A 23751-nucleotide genomic window follows, 5' to 3' on the forward strand; every position below is an offset into this window, starting at 1 on the left:
GATAGTCACCAGGAGATTCCACAGGGAATTCAGATTATGAATGTGGTAGTTGCTGCCACAGAGACAGTGGTTAAAGCAAATAGCAAGGATACATTGAAGACGGAAATGTCAAATATTTGAGTGAGATGTATTTGATACTTACGTTGGTAAACTTAGATAGGAGGAGGCTTAAGTGAAACTTAAACCCCATGATGGACTAGTTGGTCCGTGCAGCCTGTTTTTGTGTTATATGTTCTATGTTATTCTGTTTAACATCTCACAAGTTGGAGGAGGTGGACCTTGCAGTTTCTATAGTGTCTGTCATTGTCTGCGATCATTAAGGATAGTTTCCTGGAGCTAAAATGTACTATTGTTTTGAGAGATGCAGGCTGCCTTTAAATGGCTAAACCAACACCGATTTAGTCCCCCTCCACTGGGGAAGAAGCTGATTAACAACAACTTCATTTTAATTCACCACAGGAAGCAATTTGAGAGACATCATTGTGCTCATGTGATTAAGCAATTGTTTGGTGGACTGCGTATTCTGTGACAATTTCAATGTTGTAAAGTTAGATTACACAATATAACTCCATATAGAGTCATAGAGATGTACAGCATGGAAACAGACCCTTCGGTCCAACCCATCCATGCTGACCAGATATCCCAACCCAATCTAGTCCCACCTGCCAGCAATAACGACAAGGTCAATATTTTACACAGTAATCCCAATAAATCATTTTTAAAACCCAATAATCGATAGGAAATGAAGTAATTTTTAATAAGATACAGGAGATAGAGTCATATGGCACAGGAACAGTCCTATGAGTCCAACTTGTCCTTGCTGACCAGATTTCCTAAACTGAACTATCCCATTTGCCTGCAAATGACCCATATCTCTGTACACATTTCCTATCCATGTATCCCTCCAAATGTCTTTTAAATGCTGAAATTGTACCTGCCTGTATTACTTCCTTTGGCAGTTCATCACACATACGTACCACCCTGTGTGTGAAAAAGTTTCCCCTCAGATTCCTTTTAAATCTTTCCCCTTTTACCTTAAACCTGTGTCCTCTAGTTCGGACTCCCCTTCTCTCTTTTTTGTAAATATATTTATGAGCAAAAAAAAACTTTTTTTGACTTTACAAAAATATGAAGTTTTTAAAAATGTAACAAATAAAAGCTCAAATTACAATGCAGCTAACGACTAACCTACCCTATAAAACAAAACCAAGTCAAATACTGTGCAAAACAACAACAATAAATAAGTGTGGAAAGAAAACAAAAGGACACAGAATAACAATGCTCAGTGCAAAGCTCCCAAACAAATAAACAAATGGGTGCATTCAGAGGTTTACCAGGATGCTGCCTGGACTGGAGGGCTTTTCTTATGAGGAGGGGTTGACTAAGCTCGGACTTTTTTCATTGGAGAAAAGGAGGAGGAGAGGGGACCTAATTGAGGTTTACAAGATAATGAGAGGCATAGATAGAGTCAATAGCCAGAGACTATTTCCCAGGGCAGAAATGACTAACACGAGGGGTCATAGTTTTAAGCTGGTTGGAGTAAAGTATAGAGGGGATGTCAGAGGCGGGTTCTTTACACAGAGAGTTGTGAGAGCATGGAATGCGTTGCCAGCAGCAGTTGTGGAGGCAGGGTCATTGGGGACATTTAAGAGACTCCTGGACATACATATGAACACAGAAATTTGAGGGTGCATACATGAGGATCAGTGGTCAGCACAACATCGTGGGCTGAAGGGCCTGTTCTGTGCTGTACTGTTCTATGTTCTATGTTGTATATATACCAGTATTCACTCAGGAGCCCCCCTTCCAGGGCCCAGGGCTCATCAAACCTAACCAGCCTGGTTAAACGAACGCCCTAGTTAAGATAGCAGATAAATCTGTATCCAAATAATTCAGAAAGGGCTGCCATGTCTGATAAAAAAAAGTCTGTTGTACAGAGCTCCATATTTGTGAGAAAATCCAAGGGAATGTGCTCCATAATTAATTTTCACCATCCCAGCAAACCTGGCGGGTTCTCAGACACTTAATTCATGAGAATATTCTTCTGTGTACAATAAGTAAGAATAATAAATAGTTTCTTCCCATACCAGTCTAATGATGATAAATTTGATAGACCTAAGAGAGATATCAGGGCCACTTTAACTTCAGTTCTCAGTATCCTCCCTACCTCTGCTGCCACAGTGCTCCAATATCACGGAGCCTATGGCATGTCCAGGAGCAATGGGTACGAGTACCTACATTTGGGGCACGTTGGAAATGCCCCTTTTTTAAACTTCACCAGATGGTCCAGTGCCAAATGAACCTTGTGCAGAACTTTTAACTGCACAGCGCATGTCCTATTACAGATTGAGATCTTTTGCATGTTCTCCCATGTGTGCTTCCACGTTTCAGAAGAGATCTCCACTCCTAGCTCTTGCTCCCAAACCTCACATAGCCAGGTAATATCCTTCCAGACCCTGCCACCCAGCAGGCGATAGAGGGCACTAACCGAAAGGGTGCTTGTGGCATGTAGCGACAACCTCTCTATATCGGGCTTCTCGGGCTTAGTGAGAAGCGTAGTCTTCTTCTGGACGAAAACCCTAAACTGAAAAAAAAACGGAAAAGATCTTGCTGGGCAGCCCGTATTTGCGGCTCAGTTGCTCAAAGGACATCATAACCGCCCCCTTAAACAAGTCTCCTAAATTAGAAACTCCTCTCACCACCCATTGTTTGAACCCGGAGTCCATCATCCCTGGTCAGGGGTGAGTTGCAAAGTCTTGGATGAGCAACCCTCACTCTGACGCATTGCCCTCCATGCCTTGACAGGACGAATAACAATGGGGTTCCAGCAGTGGTCCCTAACTGTCCTCATTTTATCCATGAACAACAGGTTAATAAGAGGACACTTTGCCTGAGAGGCTATATTGAACCCGGATTGTTACCTGCCCAGTTGCACACAAAGGATAACAGGGGACTCAGTCAATATGTCCTGATGTCTGGGAATTCAACTCCTCCCCATTCTTGAGACAACTGCAATTTATTAGGTTTGATGAGGGGTCGCCCACAACACCAAACAAAAGAACTAAACCAACCCATAAGTCTCTGCAACGTTGACCTGAGGAACATTGTAGGGAGCATATGCATGGGATAAAGCAAATGAGGAAGTAGATTCATCTTAATAAAGGCTATTTGGCCCAACCACGGAATTGGAAGAGCCTCCCATCTCTGGAGATCCCACCTAAAATTGTCTAGCAGGTGAACAAAGTTAGTCCGAAATAACTGATCAAACATGGGGGTAATAAAAATGCCTACTTATCGGAAACCTACCCGTGACCACTTAAAAGGGAACCTAAGGTCAAATTCAACCTCTGGCACTTCCTTATGGTCCCCAAGGGCCAAAGTTGGTCTCCAACTTTGCAAAGTTGATCTTATATCCTGAAAAAGCCCCAAATGAATTAATACATTACATCACATGGGGTACAGAGGTCATCAGGTCCAATAAAAACAGAAGGACATCATCTGCATACAGTGTAATCTTGTGTGCCCTCGATCCCACTTCTGGAGCGGTTATGTGGACGTTCTGACGAATGGCCTCTGTCAGCGGCTCTATCACCAACGTAAACAACAATGGTGAGAGGGAGGGCAGTCTTGATGACTACCAATCCTAAAGTTCCCACACTTCACCCCATTGGTCATGACCGCGGTCAGAAGGTGGTGATATAAAACCTCCACCCACCTAACAAAGATCCCATCCAATCCAAACCGCTCTAAGGCATAAAAGAGATACAGCCATTCCACTCAACCAAATGCTTTCTCTGCATCTAAGGAACTCTCCAACCCTTGGATCGATTGTTGATGACATGCTTGGACCATATTCAGCAACCTTCTCATATTATTATAGGACTTACGACCCCTTTTAAAACTTGTTTGGTCCTCTTTGACAATATAGGGCAACATCTTCTCCAATCTCAGCGCCAAAATCTTAGAATCTTGAAATCTGAATTTAATAGAGAGATGGGCCTGTATGAAGCACAATCCTCAGGAATCTTCCCCTTCTTAAGAATGAGAGAAATATTAGCTTCGCTCAAATATGGTGGCAGGCATTCATGCATATAGGAGTGATTGTACATTTCCAGCATCGGGCCTGACAGAATCCCTATGAACTCCTAATAAAACTCACCCGGGAGACCATCAGGGCCAGGTGCTTTCCCATGTTGAAGTTGCTCAGCTGCCTCCTGTATTTCCTGAACTGTCACGGGGGCATTAAGGAGAGAGGCCTGTTCCAAGGTTACCCTTGGGAGGTCCAGGCTCTTAAAAAAAAGGTTTCCATTTTGACCCACCTGTCCTCGCAACCTTCAGACCAATACAATTCAGAGTAAAAACTGTGAAAAGCCTCATTAATCCTTTTGACATTGTACGTAAGGACTCGGATTGCAGTAATGGATTGGGGAGCACGCTTTTTTGGAGTCAGGTACGCTAAATACTTCCCTGGCCTATACCCATACTCAAACAGTCTTTGTCTCGCAAAAACAAGTTCTTTCTTTGCGGTTTGTGTAAGTACTGAATTCAGGGCAGCCCGGAGGGCCGTGATCCACTGTAGCTTAGTCACTGAAGGCCTCGCAAAATGTGCCACCTCAGCAGCTTTCAGCCATGTCTCAAGTAGACGCTTGTGTTCCCCCTTCTGTCATTTCTGGCTAGCCAAAAAGGAAATAGCTAATCCACTAGCAAAGGCCTTAGCGGTCTCCCATAGCATAGATGGGATACTAGCCGTGATCGGATTGATAGTCAAAAACCCCTGAAACTCCCTCAAAAAGTATTCACAAAGTTGGAATTCTGAGGAGAAAAGGATCCAGATGGCAGTGCCGTGAACCTAGCCCCTCACTCTTGGCTTTAACCTCCAAATACACTACCGTGTGATCAGAGATAGCTATATTCCCAATTTTACAACCCATAATTGAATCCAGAAGGTTCAAGGGTGCCAGAGAAAGATCAATCCTCGTGTGACATTCATGCAGATTTGAAAAAAAAGTGAAGTCTCTGCTGGTAGGGTGAAGACATCTCCGAATGTCTACCAGCCCCAACTCCTCACCTGCTTGGCCTGCAAAGAAATAGTTGGGAGCCCACCGGGCATCCTGTCCACTATCAGATCCATAAGGCAATTGAAATCTCCCTCTATAATAATGTGCCACATTCCAAAGGCACTCAGCTTAGAGAAGGCATTAATCAAAAATTTGAGTAGACATTTAAAATGCCATATTCCTCCCCATGTATCAGGGCCTTAAGTATTATAAACTGCCCTTTCTCATCTTTCACCTGTTCTAATAATGTGAACAGTAGATTTTTCTGGATAAGTATAGCCACTCCCCTACTTTTGGTTGTAAAGGATGAAAAGAATATCTTGTAATAACCCCCCTGTTGTAACTTCAGGTGTTCCCCATGGTCAAGATGGATTTCCTGCAACAGGGCAAAATCAACCCTTTCCCTCTTAAGGCTAGAACGCCCTTTTTACTTTTAACAGGCGAATGACTTCCCTTGATGTTCAGGTGCACCATTTAACAAGACTCTTAGCCATATCCCCTTTCAGAGACCCTTGAACCCAAGGATGGAGAACCCTGCTTGCAATGCACCGAGTACAAGTAAATGAAGACTCAGAGTCATAAAATTGTGTATACAAAAACTTCTCTAACATAACTACAAACAACTATTGCTGCCAAAAAACTACAAAGAAAACTAACTGGAAAGCCTTGAACAGGTGACTCTTCCCCCCTGCCAATAGGGAGCACTCACCTTACCCAGCCCGCTCCCTCACAACTCCTTTAATCCTATACTGTGCCCCAGCCTTAGGCAAAATTTAATAAGTAAACAAGATGATCCTTAAATCAACAAAAGACAACAAAGTCAGGATAAGCACGCCACCCATCCCTGGCTCCACATCAACCCCAATTATGACTAAAAGGGAAAAAGAATAAAAAAAGGGGAAAACAACAAAAGACACCCATAAACCTTCCTGTGATAAAATCCAGTTATAAATAGGAACAATATATTCCAAGATTCTTTTCCTTAAAAAAATGATTAGGGAGAGAGGAAAAAAGGGAAAAGGGGTAAAAAACAGGGAAAGAAGGAAAAGAGGACAAACATTAACCATACTCTTCAGATCAGTCGGTCTATTTTAAAGTGTCCACAAAGTTCTTGGCTTTATCTGCCGAGTCAAATGTATAAATCGAATCCTCGTGGCTGAAATGGAGCACCACCAGGTACCTCATGGAGTACTGGATGCCCAGGTTCCTCAGCCTCTCCTTAACTTCATCAAAGGATTCTTCCTCTTTTGGATTACAACTGCTGAGAAATCTTGGAAGAACATAACTTTTGACCCCTTGTGCAGTAGTTTCTGAGAGTCTTTCCCAGTGATCTGGAGGCTATTGCTCTTTGCTTGCCCTTGTACGAGTGGAAGTGCACTAGGACCGGGTGGGGGTGCTGTACTGGCCCAGACCTGCACACTGCCATCAGGTAGGCCCATTCAATCTGCAGATGGCCAGACCTCGATTTGAAGGCCCAGGAACTGTGACAGTCAGTGTTCAAAGAAGCTGACTGACTGCCCACCTTCTTCACGCTCCGGGAGCCTGACAATCCCTAGATTCGACCTCTGAACTCAATTTTCGAGGTCGACCTGATCTCACAAGGCCCGCACTTGCTGCTCCAGTGTCTGGATCCGTCCAAACGAGGACTCGATTGCCACTCTGAGGCCGTGGTTCGACCCTCCATATTTTCCATCCACTCCCTAATATCCCGGAGCTCCCATTCATGCTTTTGCAGCAGAGACACGATGGGTTGGATCTGGGTTCAAATCTCCTCGAACGCAGACTCAACCTCTGCAGTAAATCTCGCCATCGCCGCCGCCAATTCCTGCGGATCTGTAAAGTCCCTCAGGGGTTTGGGAGAGGCCGCTGCTGTGGTCTCTAGCGTGCCCAGTGCTGTGGGGAGTGTCCTCCCTGCTGCTGTTTGCTCACCCCCTTTCCCTTTGGCATCTTTCCTTCTCCAAAATGTGAACAAGCATGTGTTCTCAAAGTCTTAAATTAACAATCCTTTCATAGAAGTTAGCCAGGGATGGCAAAAAACACCAATGAACCTTGGCTGTAAGGCAGAGCCATGCACGGCAGTTCTAATAAATTGCCGCCATCTTGCCAAGTCCCCCAACTCTTTAAATTGTTGGAATTTTAGAACACATAATTACTGTTTATTGCAGCTGCAAAGTAAACATTTTACACTTTCTGTATGATACAAGCAGCAAATGGAATAAGCAAAGTGAACATTATTGAACAGTAAACACAAGGAGAACATTGCAGGGAGACAATACTTTTCATCCATCATAGTAACATTAATCTGAAGAGAATTTTGACAATGTCACAGGCAGGAAAATCACAGCTGGCCCACACACCACAGTCGCCAAAATATCATGGCTAGCTCAAAACTTCTTTGTATTCTACCCCCAACTTACCCCTCACTTCCATGGTCATGTAATCTCTGAGGAGGCAATGGCTCATGCATGCGTACACTGAGTGCAAGTTTCATCCCAGTTTTCATAACCAAAAGAAATTTAACAGCAATGATAAAGCGGGGTGAAATGTAGACGAGACTGCGTTTAACAACATAAAGTTCTGACTACGACTTTCACAAGTTCAAAATTGGTTGAAATAACATTCCAATCTTTCCTCCAGTTATTGGTCTTGAGTTGATGTGTTAATTACCTAGAATAAATGTGAACACAAAATATGTAAAACATGGTAATATAGCAAACCATATTTCAATGCTAACAAACAGGTAAATTAAGTAGCACCTTTAATATACTAACATTTCCTAACATGTTTCTTGAAGCATTATAAAATAAAGTACTACACAAAGTTAGATCAGATCGCCTAAACCTTGGGCAAAGAAGTGTGTTGATAGGTAGGAGGAAGGCAAGGAGAGCGTTTGGGACCTTGACAATTGAAATAGAGTCCAATGTGAGAAAGAGTGAAATTGTCAATTGTGAATAAAAAAAGTAAATTATCTAAATAATGAGAGGTTGTAGAGCTCCGAGATGCAGAGAGAACTGGGTGTCCTGGTTTATGAATTACAGAAGGTAATGATGCAGCTACAGCAAGCAGTTGTGAAAGTTGATAGAATGCTATGTTTTATTGTGAGTGCGATTGAAAAAGTAGGGAGGATACAATAAATGGAAGAGCCTTGGAAAAGGTTGATGAGCAGAGAGATCCGGGAGTTCAAGTCCATTGTACCCTGAAGGTTGCTGCACAGGGTGGATAGAGTGGTCAAAAAGACTACGGTATGCTTGCCTTCATTAGACAGGGTATTGAGCATAAGAGTTGGCAGGTCATGTTAAAATTGTACATGACATTGGTTCAGCCGCATTTAGAATACTGTGTACAGTCCTGGTCGCCACATTACCAAAAGGAAGTGAACGCTTTGGAGAGGGTGCAGAGAAGGTTTATGAGGATGTTGCCTGGTGTGGAAGGTGCTAGCTATGAACAGAGGTTGAGTAGGTTAAGTTTGTTTTCATTAGAAAAAAGGAGATTGAGGGGGGACTTGATTGAAGTCTACAAAATCATAAAGGGTATAGACAGGGTAGACAGAGATAAGCTGTTCAATAACGAGATGTCATGGCTTCAAGGTGAGAGGTGAAATGTGGCAAGTACTTTACACAGCAGGTGGTGGGCGTTTGGAATGTGTTGGCAGGAGAGGTAGTAGAGGCAGGAACGGTAGATTCATTTAAGATGCGTCTGGACAGATACATGAGTAGGTGGGGAGCAGAGGGGTACAGATGCTTAGGAATTGGGCGACAGGTTTAGACAGTAGATTTGGATCGGCTCAGGCTTGGAGGGCCGAAGGGCCTGTTCCTGGGCTGTAAATTTTCTTTGTCCTTTGTTCTTTCTTTGATATGCTTCAGTTATACAGGGCATTTGTGAGACCACCTATGGAGTACTGTGTACAGTACTAGTCAGCATACTTGTGGAAGGGTGTTAAAGCATTGGAAGCAGTTCAGAGAAAGTTTATTAGATCGAGTATCAGGAATGAATGGGTTGCCTTATGCAGAAAGGTTAGACATGGTGGACCTTTATTCTCTACAGTTTAGAAGAATCAGAGGTGATTTAACTGGCTGGATATTGAAAGGATGTTCATCTTATGGGAGAATCCAGAAATGGGGGTCAAACTAGGAAAACGAGGAATTTAGGAGATAATGAGGACTGCAGAGGGTGGAGAGTCGAGTCGACAAAGTGCGATGTTGGAAAAGGCACAGCCAGTCAGGCAGCATCTGAGAAGCAAGAGAGTCACGGTTTTGGACATAAGCACATCAGGATTCCAGGTATATAAGGAATTTCCCATTTAAAACAGAGGTGATGACTTCTCTCTCTCTGTCAGAAAATTGAGTCTTGGGAAAAATAAAAACTGAAAAAACTTTGGATGCTGTAAATCAGAATGAAAACAGAAATTGCTGGAAAAGCTCAGCAGGTCTGGTATCTGTGGAGAGAAATCAGAGTTAACATTTCAGGTCCAGCGATCCTTCCTCAGAATTGAGCTTCCTCAGAATGAGTCTTTGGAATCCTGTTCCTCAAAAGGCAGTGTTTCAGAACTTTAAATATTTTTAAGGCAGATTCTTGGTTACCAAGGGAATGAAAGATTATCGGAGATATGCAAGAATGGAGAGTTGAGGTTAAAATCAGATCAACCATTAAATTATTGAGTGGTAGAGTAGCCTAGAAGGTTGAGTGACCTCTTCTCTGTTGTTCATATGTTCATATTGAAGGCCTGGCTATCAATGCTGCAGAATTTAAAATTGGGCTGCACAAGAGGCTGGAATTAAGAGCAGTACAGATATCTTGGAGGCTGTGGAGCAAATGAAGTGTGGTGGGGGTTGAGTAAAATGATGATATAAGTGTGCAAATAGTCTATCAGAGGAACAGTGCATATCTTTGAAAGAAGAGACAAGCCAAGTAAGATAATTAAACGATGAGGAAACTTCAATGTGACTTCTGAACAACCTGCCTCTGCAATTTGATTAAAGAAGATCGACAACTTAATTTTAGGCAGTGTAAATTAGTTTTACTCTCTAATGAAATGTGGGTATTTGTTATCATAACTGTCCTTGAACTGAGAAGTTTGCTAGGACATTGAAGAGGGCAGTTAGGAGTTTACAACTGGTTAACACATCTAGGGGTCTGTTGGTACAGGTAAGAACGACAGATTTCCTTACATAAAGAGTGGTAGTGGAACAGACTTTTTCATATAAAGGTGTCGTGCTCATCATTACTGAGACCATATTCCAGAATAATTCATCAAATTAATTAATTAACTGAATTTAAATTCAAGCAGCTGTAATTTCAGAACTATATTACCTTCTCTGTTAAGTTTTAACAGAAGCAATGCCAGAACATGTTTCAAGATAGCAGGCGGCACGGTGGCACAGTGGCACAGTGCTGCCTCACAACGCCAGACCCGGGTTCAATTCCCACCTCAGGCGACTGACTGTGTGGAGTTTGCACATTCTCCCCGTTTCTGTGTAGGTTTCCTCCGGGGGCTCCGGTTTCCTCCCACAGTCCAAAAATGTGCAGGCCAGGTGAATTGGCCATGCTAAATTGCCCCCCTAGTGTTAAGTGAAGGGGTAAATGTAGGAGAATGGATCTGGGTGGGTTACGCGTCGGTGTGGACTTGTTGGGCCGAAGGGCCTGTTTCCACACTGTAACTAATCTAAAAAGATAGAATCACAGCATTCATATGGTGAGGTGGTGATATCCCTGGAGTAGCAAATCAGTAAACCATGACCAATGGTCTGAAGACTTGGGGTCGAATCCCACCAGGGAGGTAACAGTGTTGGTGTAATGAAGACAATGTAACCATTGTCATATGTTTAAAAAACATCTGATTCACTGAAGCTCTTTAGGGACCATCCTTACTTGGTTGGCCTGCATGGCAATGTGGTTAACCCTTAACTGCCCAATTCGGGATGGGCAACAACTGCTGGCCAATGATACCCACATCTTGTGAATGATTTTTTTAAAAATTGTAATGGTGTACGAATTGTAACAGGCAATCAGCCATTATGCCTGCATCAGCTTTCTGAACATTTTTACTTCATGCCAGTCTCCTCTCGTCATCTGATTAAAAAAACTTTACAGTGCAGAATGAGGCCATTTGGCCCATTGTGTCTGTACTAGCTCCCAAAAGAGCTACCCAGCTACCTTTTAATCTTCTCTGATCACAGGAAAATAAGTCCAACTTTTCTAAGCTTTCGTTGTACCTAAAATCCCTCATTCTAGTATTATTCTAGTAAATTTCCTTTGCACTCTCTCCAGGGCTTCAATGTCCTTCCTGATATAAGGTGCCCAGAACTGAACGCAATACTCCCAATGATACTGCCTGAACTGCTGTGCTCTTCCAGCACCACTACTCCAGAATCCCAATGTAGTCTGACCAATGATTTGCCTTTATACACTATGGCTTTGTTTATAAACCTTGCACTTTATTTCTATTTAAACAATCTTTCACTTAATTTCGTTCAATTCCCACACCAGCTGAGGTAATCAGGGAATACTCCTATGAACCTCATCCTAGCCTGAGGGTGTGTGGCGACCCTCAGGTTAAACCATCATCATTTGTCTCACTCCAATGACACAGAAACCCTCTGGTGCAGTAGGGCTCTGGTGACTTTCCTTTTACCTTTTAGTTTAGTTATGATCACACAGTATATTTATAGATTAATTTAATGTTATATTATTCCACTTTAACTGTAAGATAGATTTTAATTATATTATGGGACTCTCATTAGCTTCAATTGACAAGGAAAAACACCCAGGATTGAAAACAGAATAAAGTTCACAAGATATAGGAGCAGAATTAGGCCATTCAGCCTATCGAGTTTACTCCGTCATTCAATCATGGCTGATACACTCTTCATTCTCATTTTCCTAACTTCTCTCCATAACCCTTCAATCCTTTACCAATTAAAAATCTGTCTAACTCCTCCATAAATGTACTCACTGTCCCAGCATCCACAGCACTTTGGAGTAGTGAATTCCAAGATTCACAACCATTTGGGAGAAGGGAATTCTGCTCAGCTCTGTTTTAAATTTTGGTATCTCTTATCTTATCTTAAGACCTCTTGTCTTGGAATGCTCCACAAGAGGAAGCATCCACAACTTTATCCATACCTTTTATCATCTTGAATACCTCAATTTAATATCCACTCATCCTTATAAATTCCAGAGAGTGTAAGCCTAAATTGTTCAATCTCTTGCAAGGTTTGTGAATCAAACCTACAGCTCAGCGAGCAAACCTACACCCTAAATGTTCAATCTCTTTTCATAAGAGAAATCTCTCATATCTGGGATCAGTCTAGTGAACCTCCTCTGAACTACCTCCACTGGCACTACATCTTTCCTCAAATAAGGGGACCAAAACTGTGCACAATACTCCAGGTACAGTTTCACCAATGCCTTGTTCATTTGCATCAGTACTTCCTTACTTCTATTCCTTTAGCTATAAAAGGCCCACGCTCCATTTGCTTTCTTCATTATCTGCTGTACCTGCATGCTAGTTTTCAGTGACTCATGAATGAGGACATCTAGATCTCTCTGCACCGGAGCACCCCGGAGTCTCTTCCCATTTAGATAATTGGTTGTCTTACCATTTTTTAGACCAAAATGCATGACCTCACACTTATCCATGTTAAACTCCATCCGCCAAATTTTGGCCCATTCTGCACTGCAATTCACTGTCCCACCTATTTTTGAGTTGTCAAATGTGGCTATTGAGCCTTCGAGGCCTGTATCCAAGTTGTTAATGTACATTGTAAACAGCTGGAGTCAGAGGGTCAAACCCTGTGATCCCCACCTCGTGACATCTTGCCATCCAGAACAAACACATTTATCCTGACTCCCTGTCTTCTGTCCATCAACCAAGTTAATAAATTACCACTAAGTCCACATGATCCAACCTTGTGAATTAACTTTTTTGTGTGGCACCTTACCAAATGCCTTCTGGAAGTACAGATATATTACATTTACAGGATCCCCACTATCAACTCTGCTTGTTACATCTTCAAAGAGCTATTATTTGAATGGTAAAAAAACTGCAGCACGCTGTTATGCGGAGGGACCTGGGTGTCCTTGTGCATGAATCACAGAAGGTTGGTCTGCAGGTGCAACAGGTAATTAAGAAGGCAAATAGAATTTTGTCCTTCATTGCAAAAGGGATTGAGTTGAAAAGCAGGGAGGTTATGTTGCAGCTGTATAGAGTGCTGGTGAGGCCATGCCTGGAGTACTGTGCACAGTTTTGGTCTCCTTACTTGAGAAAGGATGTACTGGCACTGGAGGGGGTGCAGAGGAGGTTCACCAGGTTGATTCGAGAGTTGAGGGGATTGGCTTATGAGGAGACATGGAGTAGACTGGGATTATATTCATTGGAATTCAGAAGAATGAGGGGGGAATCTTATAGAAACATATCAAATTACGAAGGGAATAGATAAGATAGAAGTAGAGAGGATGTTTCCATGGGCAGGTGAAGCTAGGACAAGAGGGCATAGCCTCAAAATTAGGGAGAGCAGATTTAGGACTGAATTGAGAAGGAACTTCTTCACCCAGAAGGTTGTGAGTCTATGGAATTCCTTGCTCAGTGAAGTAGTTGAGGCTTCCTCATTAAATGTTTTAAAAGCTAAGGTAGATAATGTTTTGAACAGTGAAAGAATTAAGAGTTATGGTGAGAGGGCGGGTAAGTGGAGCTGAGGCCACGGGAAAGATCAGCCATGATCTTATTGAATGGCAGAGCAGACTCGAAGGACCAGATGGCCTATTCCTGCTCCTGGTGCTTACGTTCTTATGTTCTAAATTAGTCCAACATGATTTTCCCATCATAAAACCATGCTCTGATTGATAAAGGTAACATGTTAGTGTTTTAGAGACACAAGAAAAATGCCACAAACTCCTGTTTATCTATTTTCTATTTCACTGAGTCAGAGTGCAAGAACGTGTCAACTTTTAGCTTTAATAAGGTGAGTTTAAATCATCCAAGCCCGTTAAATATTTATCGGGAAAGATTTGGTGATATCAACAAAAAAGGTTTTGTGAGAGTTACTGCAGAAAGGGCAAAAGGTAGGAGTTGTACTCTGCACAAGCTATGTTTTAATGTGGCCTAACACAATTTCGCTGCCTTTGGCCATATCCCTTAACATCGTCGCTAAACAAAAATTTATCAATATCTGATTTTAAATGATCAACTGATCCAGCATCCGTTGTTATGTGTGGAAGAGAGTTCCAAACATCCACTAGCCTTTGAGTATAGAAGTGCATCCCAACATCTCTCCTGAATGGTGTCAGCCTAGCTCTCTGACTGTGCCCATTTAGTTCTGGAATCCCCAGCCAGTGGAAATAATTTATCTTCATTCACCCTATCTTTTCCTATTAATATCTTAAAGACTTTAATCAGATTACTCCTACACCTTCTAAATTCTAGAGAAAGCAGGGATAATGTAAGTAATGCCTCCTCATAAATTAGCTTTGCAAAATCCAGGTATCCAACAGTACTCCCTCCAAGGTCAATATATTCTTTCTAATGTATGGTGCTCAGATCTCCTCACAGTTCTCTAAATGGGGTATATCAAGGGTTTTGTATAGATGCAGCATAAATTACGTATCCTTATAATCCAGTCCTCAAGATAGAAAGATTAGCATTCCATTATCTTTCTTGATTGTTTTCTGCATGTGATTAGATTCCATACAGTGTGGAAACAGGCCCTTTGGCCCAACAAGTCCACACCTACCCTTCAAAGAGCAACCCACCCAGACCAATTAATGTACCTAACACTATGGGCAATTTAGCGTGGCCAGTTCACCTGACCTGTGGGAGGAAACCAGAGCACCTGGAGGAAACATGCAGACATGGGGAGAATGTGCAAACTCCACACAGACAGTCACCTGAGGGCTGGAATTGAACCTGGAACCCTGGTGCTGTGAGGCAGCAGTGCTAACCACTGAGCCATTGTGCTGCCCCATTTGTCTATGACAGTTTAAAGATCTATGTACCTGAACAGCCAAATTTCTTTAGACACCCACTGTGTTTAACAAATTAATCTCTCCTCATCAATTAGCCCTTGCAATCCAGGTATCTAGCAGTACTCCCTCCAAGGTCAATATATCTTTTTTAACGTATGGTGCCCAGATCTCCTCGCCCAGATAACAATGCCCATTAATAAATGCCTAATTCATCTGAACTCAGTCTAAAATGGATAACATCACACATGCCTACTTTGAACTCGGTCCGCCAGTTTTGCTTATTCACCTAGTCAATCAACATCCCTTTGTAACTTTATGCCTATTATGTCACCTAACTTTGTACTATTAGTAAATGGATATAGGACTTCTAAGCCATTATCCAGGTTATTAATAAATAATGTGAATAATTGAGGCCCTAGTGCAGATCCTTGTGGAACACTGCAAATCACATCCTGCCAATTTGGTTACCTACCAATATGTTGCCTGCCACTCAGTCAGCATTAGCAGCAATTTGCCCTCAATTCTTCAGACTTCTAGTGAACCACGTCTTAAATGGGACGTTATCAAATGCCTTCCAGAAGTCCAAATAAATAACATTCACAGAATTCTCCAGTCCACTACTTTATTCACCTCTCCAAAAAAAAGTCAATGAGATTACACAGGCAAGACCTACCTGTCATGAATCTATCAGAGTTCTTCCTGATTAACTGAAAACTTGAGATGTGTTCAGTTACCTCTTCCCTGATTCTGACTCCAACAATTTAACCACCGGGTGTTAGGCTAACTGGCCTGTAATTCCACGGTTATCCGCTTACATTCTTCTTAAGAAGTACAGTGACATGTGCAATTTTCCATACCAGAGGGACAAAGCCTAAGGAACTCTGAACGATGATAGTTAGGACAACTACAACATGCTCCCCTACCTCTTTAACACCATTAGATGGAAATCTTTAAGTCCTGGGCCCTTAGATCACTTTTTATTTATTTTAATGTTTGCATTATCAATGTTCATACATGTAAATTTTATTAAGTCTCTGTCCCCAATCCGTTGTTAATTTACAGTTTCTCTACTGTAAATACTGAGGCAAAGTAATTTCTCAACATGTTTGCCATTTCCCAATAGCCATTGAAAACACCCAGTTTCCAGTTTTTCATGCCCAACATTGCTTCTGACTACCTGCTTTCCATTTCATATAACTATAAAATATCTTCCTTTGGATTTTGATGTTTCTTGCAAGTTTCCTTTCATGGAGTCATAGAGTCATAGAGACGTACAGCACGGAAACAGACTCTTCAGTCCAACTTGTCCATGCTGACCAGATATCCTAAACTAATCTAGTCCCATTTGTCACCATTTGGCCCAAATCGCTCTAAACCCTTCCTATTCATGTACCCATTCAGATGCATTTTAAATGTCGTAATCCACCACTTCCTCTGGCAACTCGTGCTATACACACACCACCCTCTGCGTGAAAAAAATTGCCCATAGGTCCCTTTTATGTCTTACTCTAAACTCTCTAGTTTTGGACTCCCCCACTCCAGGGAAAAGACATTGTTTATTTACCCTATCCATTCCCCTCAAGATTTTATGAATCTCTAATAGATTACCCCTCAGCCTCCAATGCTCCAGGGAAAACAGCCCCATCTTATACAGCCTCTCCCTGTAGCTCAAATCCTCCAACCCTGGCAACATCCTTGTAAATTCTTTCTGAACCCTTTCAAGTTTCACAAGATCTTTGAGACGAGGGAGACCAGAATTGCATGCAATATTCCAAAAGTGGCGTAACCAATGTCCTATACAGCTGCAACATGACCTCTCAACTTATATACACAATGCTCTGACCAATAAAGGAAAGCATACCAAACACCTTCGTCACTATCCTGTCTACCTGCGATGCCACTTTCAAAGGACTATGAACCAGCACTCAAGGTCTCTTTGTTCAGCAACACTCCCCGGACCTTACCTTTAAGTGTACAAGTCCTGCTGATTTGCCTTTTCAAAATATAGCACTTCACATTTATCTAAATTAAACTCCATCTGCCACTCCTCAGCCCATTGGCCCATTTGATCAAGATCCTATAGGACTCAGAGGTAACCTTCTTCACTGTCCACTATACCTCCAAGTTTGGCATCATCTGCAAACTTACTAACTACACCTGCTATGCTCACATCCGAATCATTTATACAAGTGACAAAAAGCATTGGACCCAGCACCGTTCATGTGGTACACTATTGGTCACAGGCCTCCAGTCTGAAAGGCAACCCTTTTTCATCACTCTCTGTCTTCTACCTTCAAGCCAGTTCTATATCCAAATGGCTATTTCCGCCTGTACTCCAAGAGATAGAACCTTGCTAACCAGTCTACTGTGAGGAACCTAGTAAAACATTTTATTGAAGTCCATAGAATCACATCCACTGCTCTGCCTCATCAATCCTCTTTGTTATTTCTTCAAAAAAACTCAGTCTAGTTTGTGAGACATGACTTCCTACGCACAAAGCCATGTTGTCTACCCCCAATCAGCCCTTGCCTTTCCAAATACATGTAAATCCTGTCTCACAGGATTCTCTCCAACAACTTGATCACCACTGATGTCAGACTCACTGGTCTATAGTGAGCTTGTCCTTACTGCCCTTCTTAAACAGTGGCACCACGTTAGCTGACCTCTAATCTTCCAGTACCTCACCTGTGACTATTGATGGTATAAATATCTCAGCAAGGGGCCCAGCAATCACTTCCCTAGCTTCCCACAGAGTTCTAGGGTACACTTGATCAGATCCTAGGGATTTATCCACTTTTATGCTTTATGTTTTAAGACATCTCATCTTTTTCCCTTCCTATGTCATTAGTTCCAATGTGCACAATGACTTCCTGCTGGTCCCTCTCCTCTTTGAGAACACCCTGCACCCTCTCTGACATATCCTTGATCCTGGCCCCAGGGAAGCAGCACACCATTCTGATTGTTTGCTGCCAGCTGCAGAAGCATCTGCTTGTGCCTCTGACTATAGGTAGTCCCCTATCACAATTGATTGCTTGGAACCTGACATACTCCTCACTATATTAGAGTCATTCCTGGTACCAGAAACTTGGCTGTTCATGCTACATTCCCCTAAGAATCCATCAACTCTACATTTTCGAAAACAGCATACTTGTTTGAAATGGGGATAGCCACATCCCAACCTGCCTCCTGCTCCCCTCTCCTGGAGTTAACCTTACTGTATCTGCAGCTTTTCTCTCTTCCTATAAATATCACATCCCCTTGCCCTTGTAGTTTCATTGTTGCCACTAACTGCGGCTCCAACTAATCCATGCGATCTGATAGGATTCTCAATCAAAGACATTTCCTGCAGACATAAAAATCAGTACATTGTCCCTTTAGTAGTTCTTATAAGTTGCTTTGTGGCTCTTTCCCATTTGGCAAGATCTGTGCTGTTCTTCACAATTTTGTAAGCCTTTACTTTTAGTTTTATTCCATCTCTTGTAATCCTGACATAGAACCATATTGCCATTCTTGCACTATCACTAGATCAAATCCCCGGAATTCTCAAACATCACCGTTGGTTGACCTATCCCGAGGACTGCAGTGACTCAAGAAGTGACTCACTGCCACCTTCTCAAGGGCAATTGGTGTGAGTCTATCCAGTGATTTTCCCATCACATTAATGAAAAACAGAAAGCTTGATGCTTTATCAATAGTGTTTGTATTGATCTAGACAGTCAAAATCTCCAGCAGCTGCAATCCACACTTTCTCTTAGTTGCTCTAAATAGTACTGTTCTGAGGAGGAATTCTTTCTCTTACAGAGTAGTGAATATCTGTGAAATTCTTTACCACCATGAGCTGCTGAGGCTCTATATTACCAGTATCCAAGGCTGAGATGGATAACTCAGAAGGAGACAAGGGTTATAGATAAAAGACAGAAAAATGGAGTTGAGGATTATCAGACCAGCCATGATCTCATTGAATGACATTACAGAGTAAATGGACTGAATGCTCAGACTGAATACCCTACTCCTTATGATCCTCAAACCATTTAAGTAACTTGTAAGAAGACTTTAAATGACCTCAGAATACATTTAATCATGATATAAATGGCAATTATTTCCTTTACTGCATTATTTACCTGTTTTAACAAAGCGCAAATGTATTCTTGGTAATGTTATTTGCTGTTATGAGAAAAATATAATTTCCAATATCCAAATACAGAGAATTTAAAAACAGAATTCAATGAATAGAAATATAGTGTGTAATATATGGTTTCAGTTTCAGTAATTATTTCCTTAAAGCATTTTTTATTAACATAGACATTCTCAAAAATAATATTTTCCAGATCATTGTATTAGTCAAAACATTTTGTTTCTAGATTTGTTTTGTTTGAAATGTTCATACATAAGATAGTGGAATTAATAGGTTAATTGGCAAAAATACTTCACATGAATTTGATATATAATGAAGAAATGTATTTTCAGGTTACAAACCTAACAAATACTTTCAATGCTCTGTAGTGGAATGTATTCTAGTTTAAGAGACAAGCAGAGTGGTAAAACATTTAACTATATTTTGATCCCGTAAAACTCCTGAGCCATTTAACAGGTTTCTCAGTTAACATAGTGTCTTTCTGTGGGATTTAGCACATTTACTGTCTCAATCATTAAAAAGAGCAATTAAGTTATTGTAAAAAAAATGGAAACTTCGTAACACCTTTTAGATTTCTGTTCTCAATTTCACATTGAGGTTACAAGTCATTTCGAGAAAGTGGGACTGATTATAACTGGTTTCATTCAACTGTAATCTTGTTTCATGATCAAAAATATTATAATTTTCAGAAGATAGCTGATGCACTGGCATTTTAAAAATTCATTATATATATTATTTAAAATGGACTAGGAGTGTATTTTGAACACAGGCAGGTAATAAATCCACTTTTACCTTAAGAAATTATCAATTATTAATTTAAAATATTGCTATCATTTAAATAGAATGCAATCAGTATTTCAGTGTTAAATTCATTACTAGCTATTTTACAGAATTAAGGAATGTCATGAAAAAAAAACAATGTTTGACAGATTCATGATATTAACATGTGTATATTGGTCAACTGAAACTCACCATGTAGGTGTTTCAAGCCTTGTGAAACATTACATAATGCTAATTTATGTAAACATATTAGAGATTCATATATAATGATTGCTATTATTGTTTCAACCTATGTGCAATTTTTAGTCACTGGCAGCAGTCTGTTTTAATTGAACCTGTACTTTATGAGATACATGAGTTCTTCTGTACATGACATAAACCCCATGGCTGATTTAATCAGTCAAATGAGATCACTTATGTGCCTAATTGTGGAAAATTGTGTCAAAGTTTATCGTAGCATGACAATGAAATAATCGTCTTTGCAATGCACAAGAATCGATTTTTCAAAGACAGATGTTAACAAAGCAAAGCCAATCTTTTCAAAGTGCCTGCAACCACAACGATGGAAACTACATATAATAACTTGCATACAGCACATTATCACACCAGAACATCTCAAGGTGATCCATACAATTAACTATAATTTTGTAGTGACTGCAATGTGACAGTACAGTACTGAATATATTACTTAGACATAAACTAAGCATTGAGAGTTAAGTTCAATTCTGCTTTCTGTCACGGAATTATGATTTTTTTTTAAAGCTGGTATTTTATAACTGTCTCCTTCACAACGGAATCAGTTAATGGAAATAAAATGCAACCATTCAGAGAGCAACTGTTTTAACTGTCAGTTTTTTGTAATGTAAGAATCAAAGCAAAATGGTAGAAAAGAGAACGGAGGAAAACAGAATGGAATTAAAAAGGGCAAATAAGAACAAAAACGTGTTAAAGTAGAGCTTTAAGTTAAAACAAAATTGTTGTTCTGTGTTTCCTTTGGTAGTTTGAGATTACCACTTCAGTAATAGATCTATGTGTGATTTCAGAACTACATTTTGAATAAGTTACAATTAAACAAATATAAAACACATAATTAAAATACTTTAATTATACTTGTCATGCTGGTATTCTTTTTACCCTTAGACAGAACAACAGTTAACCTGTATCTTCTTTCATAATGATTAAAAAACAAATTGTAAGCAACTCTCATTAATCCCAGAAAAATTATGAATAAAGCTCTTGATATGTTGGCCTATTGATCTCAGGTTTTATAGTGTTTATTGTGTGTAGAAATATATCCAGAACATAGTAGAATCACAGAAATTTCTGAGTAGGAAGTCATGAAACGCAGGGTGCCTATGCTAAAATTACCTGAAATCGCTTTTAACCACGTCTTTTTTATAATTAAAAAAGCTGCTATTGTACATATGTATATGTGCTATACACTTTATGTTTGCTCCTCTTTTAGAGGATGATATCTAACTATAATAACTTCATTTCCTTATTGCTACGTGATGTCAGCTAAAAATGAAATACAAGCAACATGAAGATAATTATGAGCAAGTTCAAGAATTCTTACGTACTATTGTCCCTCTCATTAGAAAGACATCTCTTACATGGGTGGGTTTCAGTGCTCATAAAGTGATAAGTTTTGGCAATGAAGTATTCTGGCAGCCATAGGGACAAGATCACTAGAATATACTTTACTTCACCCTGTTCAGAAACCATATGGTTGTTGAATTAGTAAATAATTATGATGGTTGAATCAGAATAAAATGTATCTTTAATTGAATGATCAAAGTACTTTAAGCATAGTTATAATTTCAAGATGATAATATTATAAAAAGGGATCAGTAAATTCATAATCAATTTTGTTGTAAAATAATTTGACAACTTCTGGCTAATACTGTAACAGATATTGAGCTGAGATAATGTAAACCAAATCAGTAAAAGTCAACAAAAGATTGCATTTTGACATCAGCTACAGTACTAGTGCAGATTTTATTGTCTTTAATTTAGTTTCTGGTGATAACAATAATGGTTAGGATTTTATTAATGCTATCAAACTTCACCATATGAACAATTTGCTCCTTACAATTTGATTCAAATGAATAAAAACAGGGCTTTTAGAAGAGAATACTAGCCTGGAATTTTTTTATAGATAGCAGGCATGTTGAAATCTACTAATAGACAAGATTCATACTTTTTTCTGACAGAAATAACACTTACAAAAATAACATTCACTATTCCTCACAACTAAGATATTAGCTCTTGCTTTAACAAAATTAATTGTTGAAGGAGGACATCTGAACATGGGAATTAGAAGTAAGAATACACCGAACAGCCCGAGAAGCTTGCTCTGTTATTTCATATGATTGTGGCACACCCTGGAACTTGGTCAATTTCCAGTACCCTTCCCTATATCCCTTGATTCCTGGAGAGTGCAATACTCTTAAATATGTTCAACATTGGAACATCCTCAGTACAGACATTTCCAAAGATTCACAACCCTGTAGTGAAGACATTTCTCCTGATCTCAGGATGATTGTTGCTGTAGCCTGAGACTGTCTTTTTAGGTTCCTCAGTTAGCAGATTAAGCCTCTTAATGTCAATCCTGTCACACACCATCAGAATCAAGAATGTCTCAATGAGATCACCTTTCATTCTTCTGAACTCCAGAGATTATTGGCCCCATTTATTCAGCTTCTCATCAGCAGACAGTGCTGTCATCCCAAGGAGCAATGTAACAAACCTTCAGTGCACTGCCTCCAAATGAAGTACATTCTTCCTTAAAAAGGGAGATCAAACCTCCACACAGTGGGCAGAATTACTGACCCCCTCTGCAGAATGCATTTGGGAGCAAGAACGCATTTAACAAATTTGGAGGGCAGTGGATGGAGATGCCTTTCCAGCACTGCCACAATTATGTCTGTGGAGGGAAGGTTTGTGGACAGCCCTTCCATCTTGTTGCCAGTTGAAGCCTTGAACTAGCCGATTAATGCTCACTGAAAGGGTTCATTCCACCACTAACGGTTTCCATCCACCCAATGTAGCAGCCTCACCATGTGTGGGAGATTTGAAACGTAAATGCTGGCATATTGTTTGCAGGCTTCCAGGATGGATTGTTGTGGGGGAGGTTGTGAAGGAGGAGAAATGGGGGGTGTCTGATTGCTCATTTGAAGGCATCTGGTTCCAGTAACTAGCTCCACTGGTGGGAGAACATGGGTCCTGCCTTTGCTGCCAAATCTCACTCCCTAGCCCAAAATCCGAAGTCACTGTATTGACTTTCCTCGCTGGACCAAGGCCTCATTTGGATCCCCTACCTAGATCAACTTCAGCTTGTCTTGAATGGCTGAAGCTTTCAGCATTTCCGCCCCATGTGCCTTGATCCTGTGGAAAGCCTGCCCCTGACCAGTTAGTTGTCTGAATTATCCTTCATTTGTTAGCTCTTCTCAAGAAGAGGTGATGTGGGATGCTGCTAACCAATTTTGCCCCCATTAAGTGTTCTTCAATATTGTAGCCATGGTCACACAAAAGCCCTGAACAAGTCTAACAAGATTCTTCATTCCTGTACCCCAACTGGGAAAAAGGCTTACATGCTATGGACCTTCCTAAACTGTTTCTGCACCTGGGTTTACTGCATTCCCTGAGTTAGCATGACCAAGTCTCTCCAAACATCAACATTAACAAATTTCACACCCTTTCAAAATATTCTGTTTTCTGCTCTTGTGAGCAAATTGAATTAGCTCACCGTTCCCCATCTAAAACTAAATTTCATATAATTCCACACTGATCAGGCCTAAAATAATCCCTCTCCCAACG

The 23751-nt window shown here is 40.7% G+C and overlaps 1 gene segment (V, D, J or C); it reads right to left on the reverse strand.

The window, feature by feature from the left end:
• Positions 1–5247: 5247 nt before the first annotated feature.
• LOC140480937 (Ig kappa chain V region 3374-like) overlaps positions 5248–23751 on the reverse strand; it is a 29042-nt gene continuing 10538 nt past the window's right edge. The window contains 1 exon segment of the V gene segment in view: positions 5248–7724. Within this exon segment, the coding sequence occupies positions 7721–7724 (4 nt within the window).

The sequence above is a fragment of the Chiloscyllium punctatum genome, chromosome 1 (genome assembly GCF_047496795.1).
Source record: "Chiloscyllium punctatum isolate Juve2018m chromosome 1, sChiPun1.3, whole genome shotgun sequence".
In the NCBI taxonomy this organism is placed as follows: domain Eukaryota; kingdom Metazoa; phylum Chordata; class Chondrichthyes; order Orectolobiformes; family Hemiscylliidae; genus Chiloscyllium; species Chiloscyllium punctatum.